Below are 19,802 nucleotides of genomic sequence, written 5' to 3'. Positions count from 1 at the left end.
AAGTCCCGCACAGTCTGTTGTGTGGCTGGTGTCGATTACATAGCAGCATCTACTGTTGGCGGACTTGCTGTCTCCTGTATTGACTGAAAAAGGGAATGGACATAGTCCTGTTATATATGACTTGTGCAGAGTATTCAAATGATATATTTGAAGTAATGTGAAAATGAAATAATACATACTATTAAATCTGACAATTGATACAAAGTTCATAACTATATTCACATTTTAACTGAACATTTGCTGCAAGCAGAGAAAAGCTGCGATAGGATTTTTGTAGACTATATGACATACTTTTTTGTTCTTCTTTCTTGCCTGCGTGGTTTGTGAAGAACACCGCTTCTTTGGGGATGCTCGCTTCAGTTTGGGCTTGTTCCAAGAATGTAACACTGGCTCTGCACCTGTATCAAATTCACATTTAATAGACGTTGTGGGCATACAGAATTAGATGTATAGTGTAAGAAATATCATTAGATGTAGACTGTACGGCATATCATAAGGTGTAGATAGTAAGCCAACTTGATGCATATTTTACATACAACCATTGTAAAAATATCACCTACCATCTTTGAGCCTTGGTCTCTGCAATGTCAATCCATGGGATGATTTTCTTATCACATCTTCAGCTTTAAAGTGTTCTTCACAAATGACTGTATTCCTGTTCAGAGTAAATCCATCTCTATTGTGCTGCCTCTTAATCAAGGTAACCCACCGGTTTATTAATTTAGGGTCTTCGAGAACCTTTTTAGGAACAGTAAACATTGTGATTTTGCTCAATACTGCTATATCATCAATCACAACATAGTTTGTATTGGTACATCCATATGCTGCACATTTTTTTCCTGTCTTGCATTTTTTCTTGTTTTTCTTGCCGTTGGAACAAGCTGACTGTAAACAAAAGAAACAAAGTTACAACAACATACAAAAGTAACATTTGGTTGAAAACCTTCATAAGCTTTTACACAAGTGCCTTAATTTCCAACCGTTGCCTCGCACGTGCGTAGTATACAATATACACTATAACACTATCTACAATGTTGGCTCTATACCAGGGTTCGAATCACTCAAATCGTGAAAAAAACGGCTGTGCACGGGAAAATATCGACACCAGAGGTTTTAGTAATGTTCATGGCGAAAATACATCGTCACAACCCGCGAAACTGACGGGAAAAGCCGCCCCAGACGTATCATAACATCGGGCGTATGTACGTAATACATGCGGTTGCCCCCCTCCCCCATTTCGCCGCCGCCGCCAAATCGGACTAAAACTACGTAATTATCGATGCGGGGCGGAAAAAAACGATACCCAGGTTACCACTACGATGTCCTTAAAATGTTACTTTGGAATTTTTAGCTTCGTTCACGCAAAAAACAGGCGAAACTTACCGGGCCGGGGAAGACGACGAACCAGGTATAACAGCTTGTTCAGATTGCATCTTGGCGAGTCAGGGACAGCCTCGTTTTCGCGCGCGCTCGCGAGATCTCGCATGGGCGAGAATCTACGTGACTTGTATCCGGAAAGGGGACTATTGTGATATCGTTGTCATTCGGTCTGAACCTGGACCGGAATTACGCTCTGAAGGACAATGAGGCCCCGGATCTTTCTAATCCAAGCTTAATCAAGTTAATTTCCAGCTCTTGGCGTCATAGTTAACACGGTAGCCGAATCGGGACCTGGTACTGCGACTTACAAAACATTCCCTAGTGAAGCAGAAAGGCAACATCATGACGACTCTCAATTTCATGTACATTACGGTTATTATGAACTTTTTGCTTCTCAAAAAAACTTTTTTTGTGATTCGCGGTACCAGGGTCCGAAACTGCTACATTGTTTACCATGACGCCGGGAGCTAGTTTATCCGGCGGCAGGAATCAAAAACTCGAAGTATGATTCGTAAGATTCGATGTCCATTAACATCATATCAGAAGGGTGCATATTTTTTTGCCAACGTCTATATTCTTATATTAATACTTATGGGGGTTGTTTCTTATCAGTAATTGTTGTAGTTTAGTGTGAATTTGAGAAACAAGTACTTTAACCCTATCCAGACTGGGCTTTTTTGGTATTTCTTGGACTGGGGGGGGGGGCTAATTCGCCCCCCCCCCCCCTCATAATTTCCGAACGGTATGATGTATCATCACCAAATTTTCAGGGAGTGATATTCACGTCAAGTTTTATAATTCCTGTAATTTTGGTGACGTTATGACGTAATATGACGTAATTATGACGTCATCGATGTGATTTTATTGGCTAAATAGGGAATTCCCGTAATATCTAAAGGAATTAAACGAAACGGTTTGTATTATTCATTTTAAGGTATGCAAAGGCATACAACATCAATGGTTAGTACGTTGACGTCAAAATGACGTCATAAAATGGCGTCATGTGTTGTTAGCGATCCCTTGGGATCCGCCATCTTGGATCGGCCATTTTGAAATTTTCAAAAATCCTTTTTTTCCACTTTTGACCCCAAAGGACACTGAAAATAGACTAAAAACGTTAATATAAATGTTTCTGATAAAGAAAATGTCAGGTATTGACTATTTTAAGGGTGAAAAAGCCTGCTAATACCTGAAATAGTGATATAGTCCGCCATCTTGGATTTTGGCTGATTACGTCATCAAATTAGCATAAATTATGAATATTAAATCAGGAAAGTTACATCTTATTACATGTAATGTTATACATGTAGGAAAACTAGTGTAGTTGTGCAAGAAATCCCGAGAAATATCATTGCTTTGAGAAAATTAATGATTTTTGCATAAAATGCCAGTCAGAAACCCGTTGCCATGGCAACATGAAAAAATGATAAACTTAAAACATTATCATAAAATTGTAGCCAACAAAATTTTAGGGAAAGTCACCAAATTTGGTTGTCCTAGCATACATCGTTCGGCAGAAATACGATGTCAAAGTTGGCGCGGGCACTTTTAGCCCCCCCCCCCCCAGTCTGGATAGGGTTAAAGGTCTATCATGTCGTTGACATTTGCTGTTAACACGATGACTTCAACGAAATTGTCAACACCGGCTGGTAAGGACGGATGCAACTCCGGAAATACCCATCTTATATAGAAGTGATTGATGCATCTCTTGTAAGGGTTTGGTATATATTCACCTTTTTGTGTGTCGACATGATGAGGAAGTTATATTCATTACCAGCTTGTAAAGACAGATGTAACTCCGGAAATAATCCAGACACTCATGCATTATGACTCATTTCACTACAGTACCCTCTTCTGGAGACATGATGTTAACCTTGTTTTAAAAGGGTAGAATAAGTTAGGTTGCTTGCTTACTTGCTTATGTCGAGACCATCCAGTCACGAGTCGAGATGGCAGCCCAAGTGTTTCGGTCCTTAATCGCCTGGAGAAAACTATCCACTTCAAGTCCAGTGTCTTTCTTGAGTGTGTTTATAGAGGTTGCTGCAGGTCTTCCTAGCCTCCTTTTCCCATGCTTGTGGATCCAGAGTACCAGGTCAGCTACTTGTTCTTTGCTCCTGAGGCAGTGTCCGGCAAACTTCAACCTCCTTGTCCTGATCTTATCGGACAGCTTTTGTAGGCCAGCATACAGGTCTTTGTTGGTGATGTGTTGTGTCCAGGGGATGTTGAGTGCTGTTCTCAGAAGCCTCGTGTAACACCCATATCCAACTGCTTTTCTAACTTGGAGGTAACTGTCCATGACTCACACCCATACAGAAGGACTGCTTCAACAGTTCAGAGGAAGAGCCTCACTTTCAACTTGCGTTAGAGAGTTGATCTCCAAACCTTATTCAGCTTGTTACAAGCCTGCCAGGCTGCTGCTTTTCTTGCTGCTATGTCCCTCGCTGAACTTTCCATTCTAGACCCCAGGTACTTAAAGTCTTTTACCTCCTCCAAGGCAGTACCATCGCTCGTCTTGAGGCAGTAAGGGGTAGGAATGTTAAAGGCCATGAACTTTGTTTTGCCATCAGAAAGGTTAAAGGCATATCATTTTCAACGGACACAGACCATGAACCAGTTTTCGCCCTACTGTATGTTGTATGTTGTAGCAATTGTATATTGTTTTACCATAAATATGTAATGATATATGTTGATAGAGTTATAAGGACTCAAATGACCGTGTACCTCTGTTATATTCTATCTGACCCTTACCTCTTCCATCATGACCTGAATGAAAAGCGGCCTGTGTGCCGATCCGAGCTTATCATGACTAAGCAAAGGTCCAAACAAACAAACAAACAAAACAAACAAAACAAACAAATAGTGTATTTTTATGTTGTCCTTTTCTTATTTGTAAATTGAATTATATTGACCAGGTGCCTGGAGAGTCCCATACGTCTCTTGTATATTGTATTGTCACAATTTGGCGACGAACATGATGACTTCAACGACAACTAATTTCTGATCAACATTGGTAGGTAGAGACAGATGCAACTCCAGAAATTTGCGGATGTGATGTGCTAAAAAACATAACCTGTGGAGAAAAAAGACGTTTTTCAGCAGTCTTGTTGCGAACATGTCATTTGAATTTTTCAGTGATTCCAAAAGTGTTTGTTTGTTATCTCCATTAAAAATGGAGATATTGTTTTAGGTGTGTATGTCTTAGTGTGTATATGTATTCGTGTGTTTGTGTTTCTGCACCACTCCAGTTAGCATAACTCAAGAACCTCTTGTTGGATTACAATGATATTTGGTATGTGAGCGGGTGTGGTGAAGCCGAAATTCAAGGTTGATTTTGGGCCCCCTGGTATGTGACTTTGGTACTGCAGCAGAACTTCAATTTTTTGTATTTTTTTACCTGGACGTGCTGTGGTCTTGATTTTTGGGTGGCAGATAGCTTGTGATGTAATAAAGACGTCTTGTAGGTTTGGGCTTCCTCTGGAACTGCAGGAGCGTTTTTGTGAAAATCTTCAAAGGAGAATAACTGAACAAGGGAACAACGAATTTCCATTATATTTAGTATGCAGGTAGCTTAGATAGAGATATACACAATGAAGTGCGAACTATGCTTATTGGCACTTAATTTGCATAGCTAATGAGGAAATTCCATATTTCCAGTGTTTTCCATTATCAGACTCAAATACATGTAACATATTTAGTTTATGGAAAGTGGAGCATTAACTGATACCAATTATGCAAATAAACTCCTTATTTGCATAATCAATGCAAAAAAAACCATAATACATCTATTCGGAAAATTTTAGGACTGCAATATTGCAACATGTAAGTTATATAAAGGTGTTTATGACCAAGCACATATCATGCAAATGTGTAAGTCATTTGAATGAATAGAATTGTTCATGGAGATATTAGGTCGTGGAACTCTTGTATTTCGTCATGTGTTCTTCTGTCTTGCCAACATCTGTACTGTTGGACATATGGATCAAATGCACAAGATTCATACTGTTGGAAAATGTCATTTGTATGTATTGCTTGAATCGATTTCCTTGTTGTTCCTTGTGGCAGATTTGTTTGATGAGCTGTTGTTTGAACATACTTATTTTATTTGCCAATTATGCTATATTCTATTCCCCCTGGTACTGTTATGACGTCTTTGATTTAAGAAGTTTTAAGTGAGTTTTTGGCATCTCTGTCAGCAACCTTGTCTATCTGTTTGTCTCTGTGATGTTTTTATGTTCTTATTTAAAATCTTGATTTTATTTTGTCTGTCGTTTTCTGTTAAGCTCCTAGCATTTGCTTTTAATTATGCTACTCTGACTTGAGATTTTGCCTGGTGCAGTCATTGATCTGCCATTTCTTTTCGGCTTTATTGAATTCTTGACATCAAACATCCCTTGAATTATTAGAGCATTTTAAATATAAAAAAAAATGCAATAGACATTAAAGTGTTCATGTTGAGACATTGTTTGTTTTACAGACTCCTGTTCTGTTTTGAAGTTTTCTGTGATATTTTTGTGTGTGTGTTCTCACCCCCCTTCATCCCCCTTTTTTACATAGAATTTTCATTCAAATCTAGTCCTCAAAGCAGATATCAATAGTTTTTGGTGAGGTCCTTGGTGAGTCCAAACCTTGAGAAACATTCATCACGATAAATATCCAATGTCTCTCAGTTATACCATTGTGAACAGAATCAATGCAATCGATGAAGTAACAATTGTACAGAGATATGACCAAATACAGTTGCAAAATAGCGATTTGATTCAAGAATTATAATACCATTTGCCCCTTCCCTTAACACTATTCTAGCTCTACCTTATGACAATGATGATAACCAAACAGTGCCCATGCCCCGTGTAATAAACAGATCATTCAGTAGATAACTGGATTCGGAGTCATTGGATCATGCCCAAACAAAATCAATGGTTTATACCCTATAGCTCTAATCTTCTGTCAGAAGTGCTTGCTTTAGCAAAACTAGAACATATAATTTCAGAGGTCTTCCATACTCCATGTGCAGGTGTGCCTGATTCTCAGTGACTTGACAGCCCTCATTTGAAGGGAATGAGTATATGTACGTCATGTAACGTAACGTAACCAGTTAACGTCCAAATTAATTCAAAACGTATGTACCTTAAAACCGCGCGGACAGAGCCAACTATCAACCCCATGGGCAGAAATATCAGCTCTTCTAAAAAGAAAATGCATGGTCTGTAAGTTTTTCTCCGCCTGTTTAACGCCGTGCGAGCATGTATTTATACTGATATATATGATGTAGACTTGTGCTAGCGTAAACCATTATCGTCCACCTCAGTCATTTCCCTTCTGACGCTATGCTTGAAGAACATAGACCCCAAAAAAATGCACAGTAACTATCCAAAGTGGTCTACAGACAAATGAAAGTCAAGTAATTATGCTTGACCCACCGCTTACTTGATGCGTTGTTAAAAAAACAATATTGATTTGTAAATTTCAACGACATGCGCGGCACGTGGCGTCTACGTGATAAACGCATGGCTATTTTGTTTTGCCGTGCAAAAATTAACCACCCGTCCGGGTGTCGCAAGGTTGTATCAAACCTTCCTGAAACTGGTAAGATTTTCAAACTTCGAATCACCATGGATAGTCTGACTATCAAAGATAGGTTTAACGTCAGCTACTTTTAAAAGATACTAGCTATCGTGTTAGTTAGAAACACATGGTGAAGTACACGGTGTCGAATTACATATGAAATACGCCATGCATGACGCTTCCGTGAAATATGTTGTTACCGGTTCAGGAGTTTATTCTGTTATATCGCTGGACGTAAACCTTTTTCATTGTTTTGTATAAAAGAGAGGGATGGCTAAGGATCATACTTCTGACGTTCTTTGTTGCTCATTAGAACTGGCATTGGCATAATACACCGCGACATGTGGACATGACCCAACTGGACGTAAACTGCTCCCGCACGTAAATAGGACACGTTACGTTAGCAGCAGCTCATGCGATACACGTTTTTGTTTGGCCGCAGGCACACTTATGAAGTGCTTTCTAGTGTACATCAAGCTTTCAGAAGTATACAGTTGAAATAAATTACAGTCTTTATCTCATGGCTGAAACTGTGATGTCTCTTTTCTTGTCACCTTGTTTGACTAGCTTCTTGTACTGGGCGATTTTAGTTTAATCGTGTCTTTGAAGGGGTGTTCAGGAAAACCTTGTACGGGTACAGCATAAGTAGAAATTGTCTTGTGATGAAACAAACAACCAACCCAATGGAAGTGTCATTGAGTCATATATGTATATTTCAATGAGGCAAGAGTTTTAAAGCCTAAGTAAGGCAGTCACTTTTGCTAAGCTTTCGAGGTTTTAACCAGGCAAGCTTCCCTCTGCCAAGAAGAGCACTGACGCATTAACCTGTCGTCATGGTAACACATTAACGAACACAGGGTGCCGGTCCGTGGCATCTCGATCAGCAGCAGTGTGAGGGGCAATGTGACAACACACACAACTTAGACGCAGGCCGTGCCAGCGAGATCCACAGGTAAGGTTGAGTTTTTGTGTACCAGGGCTAAAATTATGTGGCTCAATGCAAGAACGACGGTTAATGCTAAAGTCACATTTCCTAACCGGGCTGTTTGCGGAAACGAAAAATCAAAGTATATATCACTGAATTTGCACAAGCTATACTATACTATTTGGGTACGTTTTGTGTTTTTGTTGTCTTTTATATCATTCTTTTCGTTCCAAAAGACTGCCCGGCCGGGCCCCGGATTGGATATGTGACCCAAGCATAAGGAAGGTTTAATACCGTCCTCATTTTTTCATCAGCCCAAAAGAAAATTGTTTTAAAGTATTCTTTAAAATGTGAAGAGTTTATTGAATCTTGTTCACATGATCCACAATTAAGGTTGAGATCCAGTTTGATATTTCTAATTGAGACGGTCACAATTATTTTACTAATGCCTTGTATAATATGCGGGACTTTTGAGCCCGAAAATTGTTAACCCTCAAACAACAGATGGATTTTTGAGACTAGTTTACCTGCATGGGATCTACACGGACCCCGTTAAAGAAGTCCTAAACGCCAGAAGGGCTTGTTATTCTAAGTTTCTATAGAATATGTATTTAAAAAAAATAATCAGTCGAATTTTAACAGAATTCCACCTGTGGTAAATTACACAACGTGTGCTTTATAAACCAATATGATGGTCACTAATCCATTGTAGACCCTACCCATGTATTCCCTATATGTATACATGTACACACTTCCTTCATCGTGAATATTTTTGGCATAAATAAGAGCGATATGCACAACAAGATGGCAAGTTGCTAATAAGATCTAAATGAACACAGAACAAGACGAGTCTTTCTTATCGCCAATGAAATTCTTTTTCTAACATAACTGTAGCCTCTACCAGACTCCGTGGCCTGCAGAAAAAATAGCATACTATTTACTCTATTTCTTTCCCCATTTCTACTATTTTCACACAGTGCTGCGTTTGTCGAACGATATAAATGAAAATGTGATGCGCATATTTCTTTCAGCCCTCAAACGACTGAATTTTTTGCGACTAATCTGGCCGTAAAGAGACCCTATTGTTTTCCAGGTATACATTTTTTCGGTGACTTTTTTGGTGTTTGGTATATATGTATTGTTTCAGAAATTCATGAGAAATATTTTGACATAGTTAGGTGTAGCTAATTAATGTTCATTGTTAGCTCGTTTTGTGAGAAATGAAAACTTCAGGTGAATCTAAAAAATAACGATGCTCTTACTTTGTAGAAAATACAGATAATCGTCAAGAAATTACCTTCGGAGCAGAAGACATCAAATGTTAGGGTGAAAAAGTGTTTTCAACTCAAAAATGATAAGCGAAATTGGCCAGTTTCTCGTTGAATAGAACATTCATCGCCTATAGTTCATACACGAAAATGTCTGGTATTGTCAGAGAACGAAAACTCAAATGTATGATCAAGCGAATTATGAAGAACATTCAAAAGCTAGATAACCTAAGGTATGACAACACGCAAACAGAAAGCAACAAAGGTAAATTCGGGGCTTTCAACACGAACGATTGCCCGGGGGCGGAAATGAAGCTCGGGCCCTAAACCAATTTTTGAAATAAAGTACGCTTTTCAGCCAGGAAATTCGCAGCAAATTATAAGAAATGCAAACTCATACCTGTATCCTCGAAACCCTTTCGTCACTTATTTCCCGCCACTATTTGGTGTGTGCACGGTTAAAGCGGGAAACGTCTGTTTAATTTTCCAGTCACCGTTTTTTTAGGTTTGACAAATGACTGTAAAAAACAGAACATCGTATACCAAACTTTAGATTATTAATTTTGTTCCTTCGCATTTTCTTCTTTGACTTTCGAAGACTTTGCTCCGAACTCAAATTTAAAATAAATTTTGTGCAACGAGCACGTTTGCGACAAAGGTATTGTACATGGTAAGCAAAGTATACGTATTGTAAGACATAATTATCTGACTTTCAAAATTTCATCAAACATCAGATGTACACTGCAACCCACACGGCGCGAATGACGTCAAATGAAAAGCTTCTAAAAAAGTGCTTAGTTCTTTAAATATACTAATCCTCCGGCGTTGGGGATAGAAAGGAAAAAACAGCAGATGTTGGCGCGTTTTAGTTACTTTAACAGATTAAACACCTGGACACACCTGCTGGTTGCTAAGGTAAGGTTCCAGTCACAAAGGAGGTATCGGGGTTACCGGAGCATGAACACATTCGTGCCTATTGCATTTTAGTCATATTCATGCTCTAGTAATTCAATTGATGTCTGTTTGATGTCAAGAATTCAATAAAGCCCAAAAGAAATGGCACATCAATGACTGCACCAGGCAACACCTCAAGTCAGAGTAGCATAATTGGAAGCAAATGCTTGGAGCTAAACAGCAAATGCTTGGAGCTAAACAGAAAATGACAAAAAAATAAAATAAAGATTTCAAAGAAGAACATGAAAACATCACAGAGACAAACAGATAGACAAGATTGCTGACAGAGATGCCACTAACTCACTTAAAACATCTTAAATCAAAGACGTCATAACAGTACCAGGGGGAATAGAATATAGCATAATTGGCAAATAAAATAAGCATGTTCAAACAACAGCTCATCAAACAAATCTGCCACAAGGAACAACAAGGAAATCAGGCCAAGCAAAACATACAAATAACATTATCCAACAGTATGAATCTTGTGCATTTGATCCATACGTCCTCCAGTACAGATGTTGGAAAGACAAAAGAACACATGCCGAAATATGCTGACCAAAACTTTTCCTGGCGTCAAGGCGTTTAAAAGAATTCGTAAAATTGATATGAATGAATAAGCGGTGGTTTGGGAAGAGAAGGCAGGTAAGATGGCAACGATTCAAAATCTAGTCATGGAAGTTGGTTAACAATGTCTGGAAAGTGGTGATTGATCACAGCAGTGACTTCTTTGTCAGTAAGAGGCGAACTGCTAGGAACAGTCACTGACAAGCCACGTCGCAAATTCAGGATAATTACAACAGAATCCAAAATAATAAGGGAAAATCCATTTTATTCCATTTTTTTCGACTTGAAAGTTAGGATATGAAGTTGTTAATTTTACCGAATTGAAGCCGTTCTGGCTTGTTATTGAGGGATCCAAGAAATTTATATCTAGATATTCGGGACATATTGGATCAAATGACTCAAACAAATTTTTGCCTATTTAGCCGTGTAGGATAGGTTTCTTGAATTTGAAGGGGAACATACATGGACTTTGAGTCAGTTGACGCATAACTGGCCACTTCGAGCCATTTGACTCAAAGCAGGAGGCTTTGAGTCATTTCACTCAAAACGGGCCACTTTGAGCCATTTGACTAAAAACAGGGACTTTGAGTCATTTGACTTAAACAGGCCACTTTGAGTCATTTGACTCAAAACGGGCCACTTTGAGTCATTTGACTCAAACCGGGCGACATAAGCATTGAGTCATTTGAATCAAAATGGGTATGATCAAGATGTAAAGAAAATATTAAGGTTTCATCCCTCTTGATATTCTGACTGCAAACTGTGGTGTAATACATTTCCTGTCGCTGAACCGCAATTTTTAAACTGAGTATTTGTATTTATAGTTGATCAATACACCAGTATATGTATATACTGACAATCTCTACTGCAAATTCCATCTACTTAGCAAGGCATTGGAGAGTAAAAACTTGTTAAGGACTTTAAGTGCTGTATTGGAATATGTATATATGTGTACTGTCTGCTTATATTTGCAATGTTTTATTAATGTATCAACCGAAACAAATTGTGACTTAATTGCCATGTAAAGATAGTTTTTATCGTTGGCATATTTTGATGGTCATAGCTAATCAATTTACTATGGATTCACTGACAGCCCTACTGCAATTATCATTCTCTGATCAAGCACAGCTTCGGAGAGTATTAAAAGAAAATGCTTTTATGATGTTAAGCAGTGTTGCAGAGTCGTATGTACGGTGTTCAGTCCAGCTGATACGCAGTATCTGCCTGTAGCATTTCATCTCCAGGGCTTGGATCTTCCGGATGTCTCAGGTGTGTAACGCCCATGCCTCACAGAAGTAGGTTACCACAGGCCAGACGAAAGTCCTCAGCACTTTTAGTTAAGTGGTTGTTTTGAGGGCTCTGTCTGCCCAGATTACATCCAAGCTTCGGAGAGCTGCTTGGGTTATTCCTAGGTGTATGCTGATCTCATGGCTACAGCTGGCTGTTTCTTCCAATGTAGAACCCAGGTACTTGAATCTTGGAACCTGTTGAAGTTGTTCTCCTCGGCAAATGGCTGTTACTTGAGTAGGTTTCTTGGCTACGGCCATCACTTTGGTCTTTTTTGGTGCTAATTTCCAGTTGGTACTCACTTAAGGTGCTGTCTGTGGAATCCAGCAGTTCCTGGAGTCCTTCTGTATATGTATCTATATAGCCGGTACAACCGCCATTAGGCGTAACACACCAGCTTTGCAGACACGCGGTGCGGCAGCAGCTGGTTATACTACACCGAACGGTCTGTTACACCCAGTCTTTTCATATCTGACTGTAACCGTTCTTTAAAGCTACTTAGGAGTCCTTCCGGTAAGGTAGCTATCAACGCTATGTCATCAGCGAAGCGGAGGTTGTTGATGTCCCTGCCACTTACGTTGACACCAATTGTGGGCTGTTCCTCCACAGACTCCCTCATTACCGCCCCTGAGTAGAAATTGAAACACATCGGTGACAGCAAGCAGCCTTGTCTTACCCCCTCCCTGACCTCAAACCACTCTGTAAGGTCCTCTTCTACTCTCACTGCTGCTTGCTGATCCCTGTACAGGTTGCTTAACAACTGAACCAAGTGCCTTGAGACTCCCATAGTTTCCATCACCTTCCATAGTGTTTGATGTCTAACTGAGTCGAAGGCTTTCTTATAGTCGATAAATGCCATGAAGAGCTACACATTGTTTTCCCTTCCCTTTTCCCTTTTCCATCAGTACCCTTAGGTTGAAGATCTGGTCCCTTGTCCCCACTTTCTTCCTAAAACCCATCTGCTCCTCTGCAAACTCCTGCTCTGCCACTCGCTCCAATGCCGTAGGAGGATTCGGAGAAGGACCTCGCTGACATGGGATATCAGGGCTATATTGCGGTGCTCCGAACAGTCAATGGTACCGGGTACCTTGGGGATGGTGATGAAGACAGACTTCACCCAGTCGGATGACCATTGTCCAGTACTGACGTTCTTGTTGCAGACTTTACGCATTAACTTGGATGCTGTTGGGTTACCAGTCTTCAGTAGCTCTGTGGGAATGTCTTCTGCCCCTGCTACCTTGTTCTTTGGTTGTCGTGGGATCGCTTCGATCATAATTAGTTTATGTGTAAACAGGCTTTTCCCCCTTCAAATTCGTTCATACCTGCTTTGTTTTCAACAAAAACATTAAAATCAATGTTTCTAATCTATTTCAATTGTGTTTTGGGTTCTTAAGTAGCAAACATTGTATTTGTAAAAAAATCAAGATCACCTATCCAAGATGGCGGATCCCATTCTATGACGTCAATTTACGTCAACACAGTTACCATTGGCAACAGAGGTCTTGTCAGACTTCATTATCAAAGAAATATCCTTTTTTGGTAAATCATTGGTTAATACCATCAGGTATTACAGAAATTTCCTATTTAGACGATTTTAGCCAAAAAATGACATTTATGACGTTATAATTACGTCATACTACCCCATAACAGTACCAAAATTTCAGGAATTATAAAATTTAACATATACATTGCTCTCTGCAAATTTGGGGATTATACCACATACCGTTCTGAAGTTATGGGGGGGGGGGGCAATGATCCATCCCTCGGTCCAGGAAGTCTCAAAAAAGCCCAATCTAGATAGGGTTAAGTTTTCAACCGCTTCAACTCCAGTCGGGTCGCCCATAGCTAAGTTACCATTCCAAACGAGTAATCTGCGGATATTGTCAAATTTAGCTTGAAATTCACGTATGACTGTAGCCGACATTCTGCACTTACTTACCTACTCTATTTACCCGGACCTGGGTGAAGACATTCTGCAAACCCATGGAAAATCTGCAGCCCCCAAGTAAGGGCTGACCTTCAAAATTGAAAGTATTGATTTGTCGTTGATGAGAAATATAGATGGTTTTATGGACAGGAAGAAATGTTAGTTAGAAGTTTGTATCTTAACAACGCCTTTTCATCGGACATTACAGATTTAGATCGTGACCGCACGCGTCCACAGTAAACCAACATGAAGAACACTAGCGTCCCAACCTCCATCGTGAGCGCCATTGTCAACACCACACTTGCAGTGGCGACCATACTACAGAACGCATCAGAGCTTGCCGAACCCGCCTGTGATTTCATCACGACAAACTTCACGTTAGGAAACGTGACATCCTCCGTGACCAGCTACAACCCGGCACACTGCGGGGTGTACGGCTACTATCCACCTCTACAACCGCTGCTGAGCTTCATCCTCGTCTTCATGACGGTTTGGTCCTTGTTCGGCAACGGCTGCTTACTGTACCTCGTCTGTACCGAGAAAACCATGCGGGTAAGATTTTATCGTGAAAGATCCTGTTATGACCTAATTAAACGTCTCTTTTATGTACATGTAGCTGTATGTAACGCCTTTTTTTGGTAGTTGTATCTGTTTTTAATACTGCCGTTTTAGGCTCGGCGTTGGGTCGTTTGACGTTGGATTGTTCAAGGTTGGGTTTTTGATGGCAAGAAGTGACGCAATTCAATCAGATTGAATGTCTCAAAACCAGCTTACTAATATCATTGACATTAACATTCACTTTGACACAACTAACATAAGCAGTGTGAATCCAATTATAAGTCCAGTCTTATTAGCCATAGTCAAACTCAAGTAACCAAGGTGAGCGATTGTTTGGGTTACATGTCGTCCCCACAACCACGCCACACAGCCGGCTATTAACGTATTGGCCCCTGGTCAGCTTTTAAGAAAGCATTTCCTGTTTTAGCTGACATGTTGTTCTTGCAACTTGCTATCATTGCAACATGCAAAAATATATGTAATGAATCTGTTTTCCATGTTGTTCACATTACCTAGTAAATCCCTAGAAACTACTACAAATATTCCAACCAACAATTAAGGGTCTTCTTTTAAATAGAATATGGATTATGTACAAAAAATTAATTCTCGTCGGAGTATCCATTTAGTGATTATAAATGTTATATAAATGATGACATACATGTGGCTGACCTGCACTTTCCCTCTTCTAGGAACCAGGAAATATCTTCCTGTGTGCCCTGGCAGTAACGGACATCGCCCAGATACTGGTCTACGCTCCCACAACAGTGTACAGCCTGGTGCACGGAGAAATCCCCGGAGAGGGTTGGTGCAGGATCCAAGCCTTCCTCAACCTTGCCCTACCCATGCTGTCACTCTACCTGCAGGCGAGTCTGTGGATCTGCAGATACATACACATCGCCTTCCCTCTCGACTACGCTTCAATGATAACCAGACGACGCCTTGCCTTCATGATGGCCAACTGTTTCCTGATTGCCCTGGCACCACCACTGGTTGGCCTCGGCCGTGTCGGAACGGTGCAGTCGTGGACAGTGGACGAGTCCTCTGTCGACATCGCACAGCCTTGGAGCCTGATGATGCCCTGTGCAATGGGTGGCCCAGAAAATTATGTCACTTTAGTGCTGGGCCCGATTGCCATGAAAATCAGCTGCATTGCCGCCGGTCTCATCTGCAAGGAGGCCTACAATAACGAGACGAGACACCAGAAACTGACAGGAATCGCCAAGGATCAGATGAGCCTCAAACTAAAAGCGGCCAAGACGTTGGCGATTGTATCAGGAGTGCAAATGATTACGTGGTTACCGATGATGATCACTGGGTCCCTGTGGAAAATTGGAGTCATCACAAACAACAGAGGACCCTTCCAGTTTCTAATGGACATCTTCTATGTTGTCATGATGACAAGCACCTTCACGGACTCAGTGATTTACGCCAAGAGCAACAACATCTACCGCCGAGCAGTGGGAAAGGTACACGGCAAGATCAGGAAACGCTACCAGCGACAGAAGGAGCTTCAGGATATCCCAATGAGTACGTTCCGTAGAACGATCGCGAAAAACACTTAAAAGATCACCGTGGGTTTGTGCCTTACATTTTGTAAGTAACAAATAACTAACATTTTGTGGCAAACATTTTGAGTATGCAGTTGTATGAGCACAGACCCATCTGGTGTAAAAATAATGTTGGTACCAAAGGTTAAGCATTTATTGTATGGTGATGGGCAAGGGCTATGTCCACATAAACACTAAATTCTAAGGGAGTTTGGATGAGACTATATTTAATTTGATAAACCGTTTTTGAACCTATTTCTCCCAAAGCGGATTTTCGTTGTCGTTACCAGCGAGAGGTGATTGGCTGACTCAGTGTAATGAATTGTTTCATTCTAATTGAATACAAGTACAGTTAGAGAAGCAACATTTGCGAAAGCAAATACAGCTTTTTTTCGGCTCCCTCCCCATGCAAAAATGTACTGTTCAAAAATCAACCCAGTGGAAGAAACAACTTCTGCCAAAAAGAGAACTAGTGCGAAGTTATCCCAGTCAGAAATGGAGCTTGTACCCGCGATGCAATAATAGACTCTTCGGAAATGATCCCAGCCCACCCACATCGCCGAGGAAGGCTCGTTGAACAGTTGTGGACGGGGACAACAACTGATCACGCGCGTGAGCCTGACGTCTGTCTCCTCGCTAATAATAGCTTGAAACGGAACGGACTTATAATATATCGGACTTTCGGACTTATGGAATTTAACCTTTCTGTGTTCTGGTATGGACCTTATGTCCAACGGTTAAAAACCGTACAGAGCTGGGTAATCTCTGGTAAGTATGGCTGATCTTAATTGTTTGCCTTTAAATGTTATTGGAACCAGACATAAAGTTAGAAAGAAAGACTACTTTTGAATGGTGTAAAGACCAAAAGGACTGGTGCAATATTTCTACGGGAAACACATATAACTCAGGGAGTAGAAACTTAATTTGATTGGGGTGAGAAGGGTTTCCACTCCTATGGAACCAGTAAAAGTAAGGTAGCTTCATATATTTCGGACTAAAATGTAATAGAATATAGGAGTATTTGATGATAACTGGGAAGGTGGAAAAATTCTGATAAATTGCAATATTGTAGATTTACGAAACTTTTCCTTACCTAGAAAGGAAAAACATTTCAAAGAAAAGGAAAAACAAAGTTTGACATTGATATCATAAAGCAGGGAGATAAGGACATATCTGATCAACCTGATAATGGCGATAAGTAATCAATGAGACAAAACCTCAGATACTTTTGACAAATATCTAAACATTACACACAACATAAATAGTTTGCTCACTTATGGCCACTTAGATTAGAAAATCTAAAGAAACAAATGGGATTTTAGTTAAACATAATGAGGGTAGTGACGAAACAAAAATAAGTCGGATAGTTGATGACACAACATTTATTCTAGCAAGTTAACATTCAATAGTAAATGTTGTAGACATTATAACTGGATTTAGTGCGAAGCATGGGGTAGGACAGAGATTGTCTGGAATATATTGACAAATCGAATCGAAAACACTATGTATGTACTTTCCGTGTCGCCGCTTCCGCATGAGTATGCCTTTGCCGCCGCTGATGCTGTACGGTACCGCCTTAAAGTATGCCTCTTCTACCACATATCTTGGGTATATAATTACCCCTGATCTTTCGGATGACGCAGCAATCCGAGCTCACGTCAGAGGCTTTTATTCTCGGGCAAACTCACTCCTCCGGCGGTTTCGTTACTGCTCAGCGGCGGTAAAAAGTGAGTTGTTCTCAGCGTATTGCTCCCCGATGTATTGTGCCCAAATCTGGAGTAATTACAGCGTGAGTGCGATCTCCAAGCTACGAGTGGCTTACCACAGCGCAATGAAAATGCTCTTTTCCGTCGGCAGGCATACTAGCACTAGTTGGTTGTTTGTGAATAACCGGACCGACATGTTTGACGCACGGCGTCGCAAGGTCACCTACTCATTTGTAACACGCCTGCTGTCGTCTGACAATGATATAATTAGAGTGCTTGTACACTCGGACGGCTTTTGCCATAGGCATAGCACATTCTGGCGACATTATGTAAAGTCTTTGTAAGTGTAGCTTTGTAGCTTTGTAAATCTTTGTTCTGTGTCTGTTTTTATGGGCCATGGGCCTGATACAAATAAATAAATAAAAATAAATAATACTACAAGAGTATGGGGGGGTGGATAGGCAGTTAAAGCGTATCAAAGAAGTTCTGTCCAAATTTCTTGCCCTTGTAGTCTGGCACAATTAGTGCCCGATTGGCTGGTTACTTATACCCTTCTGTACACATATATAAACTTCTTCCACATGCGATCTGGATGCCAGTCTACCACGAAGTTAGGCGTGTATATTGGCCGGGTTGTTGGCAAAAGACATTTGTCAATATATTCCAGACAATCTCTGTCCTACCCCATGCTTCGCACTAAATCCAGTTATAATGTCTACAACATTTACTATTGAATGTTAACTTGCTAGAATAAATGTTGTGTCATCAACTATCCGACTTATTTTTGTTTCGTCACTACCCTCATTATGTTTAACTAAAATCCCATTTGTTTCTTTAGATTTTCTAATCTAAGTGGCCATAAGTGAGCAAACTATTTATGTTGTGTGTAATGTTTAGATATTTGTCAAAAGTATCTGAGGTTTTGTCTCATTGATTACTTATCGCCATTATCAGGTTGATCAGATATGTCCTTATCTCCCTGCTTTATGATATCAATGTCAAACTTTGTTTTTCCTTTTCTTTGAAATGTTTTTCCTTTCTAGGTAAGGAAAAGTTTCGTAAATCTACAATATTGCAATTTATCAGAATTTTTCCACCTTCCCAGTTATCATCAAATACTCCTATATTCTATTACATTTTAGTCCGAAATATATGAAGCTACCTTACTTTTACTGGTTCCATAGGAGTGGAAACCCTTCTCACCCCAATCAAATTAAGTTTCTACTCCCTGAGTTATATGTGTTTCCCGTAGAAATATTGCACCAGTCCTTTTGGTCTTTACACCATTCAAAAGTAGTCTTTCTTTCTAACTTTATGTCTGGTTCCAATAACATTTAAAGGCAAACAATTAAGATCAGCCATACTTACCAGAGATTACCCAGCTCTGTACGGTTTTTAACCGTTGGACATAAGGTCCATACCAGAACACAGAAAGGTTAAATTCCATAAGTCCGAAAGTCCGATATATTATAAGTCCGTTCCGTTTCAAGCTATTATTAGCGAGGAGACAGACGTCAGGCTCACGCGCGTGATCAGTTGTTGTCCCCGTCCACAACTGTTCAACGAGCCTTCCTCGGCGATGTGGGTGGGCTGGGATCATTTCCGAAGAGTCTATTATTGCATCGCGGGTACAAGCTCCATTTCTGACTGGGATAACTTCGCACTAGTTCTCTTTTTGGCAGAAGTTGTTTCTTCCACTGGGTTGATTTTTGAACAGTACATTTTTGCATGGGGAGGGAGCCGAAAAAAAGCTGTATTTGCTTTCGCAAATGTTGCTTCTCTAACTGTACTTGTATTCAATTAGAATGAAACAATTCATTACACTGAGTCAGCCAATCACCTCTCGCTGGTAACGACAACGAAAATCCGCTTTGGGAGAAATAGGTTCAAAAACGGTTTATCAAATTAAATATAGTCTCATCCAAACTCCCTTAGAATTTAGTGTTTATGTGGACATAGCCCTTGCCCATCACCATACAATAAATGCTTAACCTTTGGTACCAACATTATTTTTACACCAGATGGGTCTGTGCTCATACAACTGCATACTCAAAATGTTTGCCACAAAATGTTAGTTATTTGTTACTTACAAAATGTAAGGCACAAACCCACGGTGATCTT

The 19,802-nt window shown here is 40.2% G+C and overlaps 1 protein-coding gene across 1 annotated transcript; it reads left to right on the top strand.

Moving 5' to 3' along the window:
• Nucleotides 1-14,116: 14,116 nt before the first annotated feature.
• LOC136420296 (adenosine receptor A2b-like) lies at nt 14,117-15,990 on the top strand. The gene is made up of 2 exons (XM_066407145.1): nt 14,117-14,422; nt 15,118-15,990. Exons 1-2 carry the CDS (start codon nt 14,117-14,119, stop codon nt 15,988-15,990), a joined length of 1,179 nt encoding a protein of 392 aa, XP_066263242.1.
• The last annotated feature ends 3,812 nt before the right edge of the window (nt 15,991-19,802 follow it).

Source organism: Branchiostoma lanceolatum, chromosome 15 (assembly GCF_035083965.1).
Source record: "Branchiostoma lanceolatum isolate klBraLanc5 chromosome 15, klBraLanc5.hap2, whole genome shotgun sequence".
NCBI classification, from domain to species: domain Eukaryota; kingdom Metazoa; phylum Chordata; class Leptocardii; order Amphioxiformes; family Branchiostomatidae; genus Branchiostoma; species Branchiostoma lanceolatum.
Note: the sequence above shows the minus strand (reverse complement) of the source record. Positions and strands in the feature narration are given on the sequence as shown.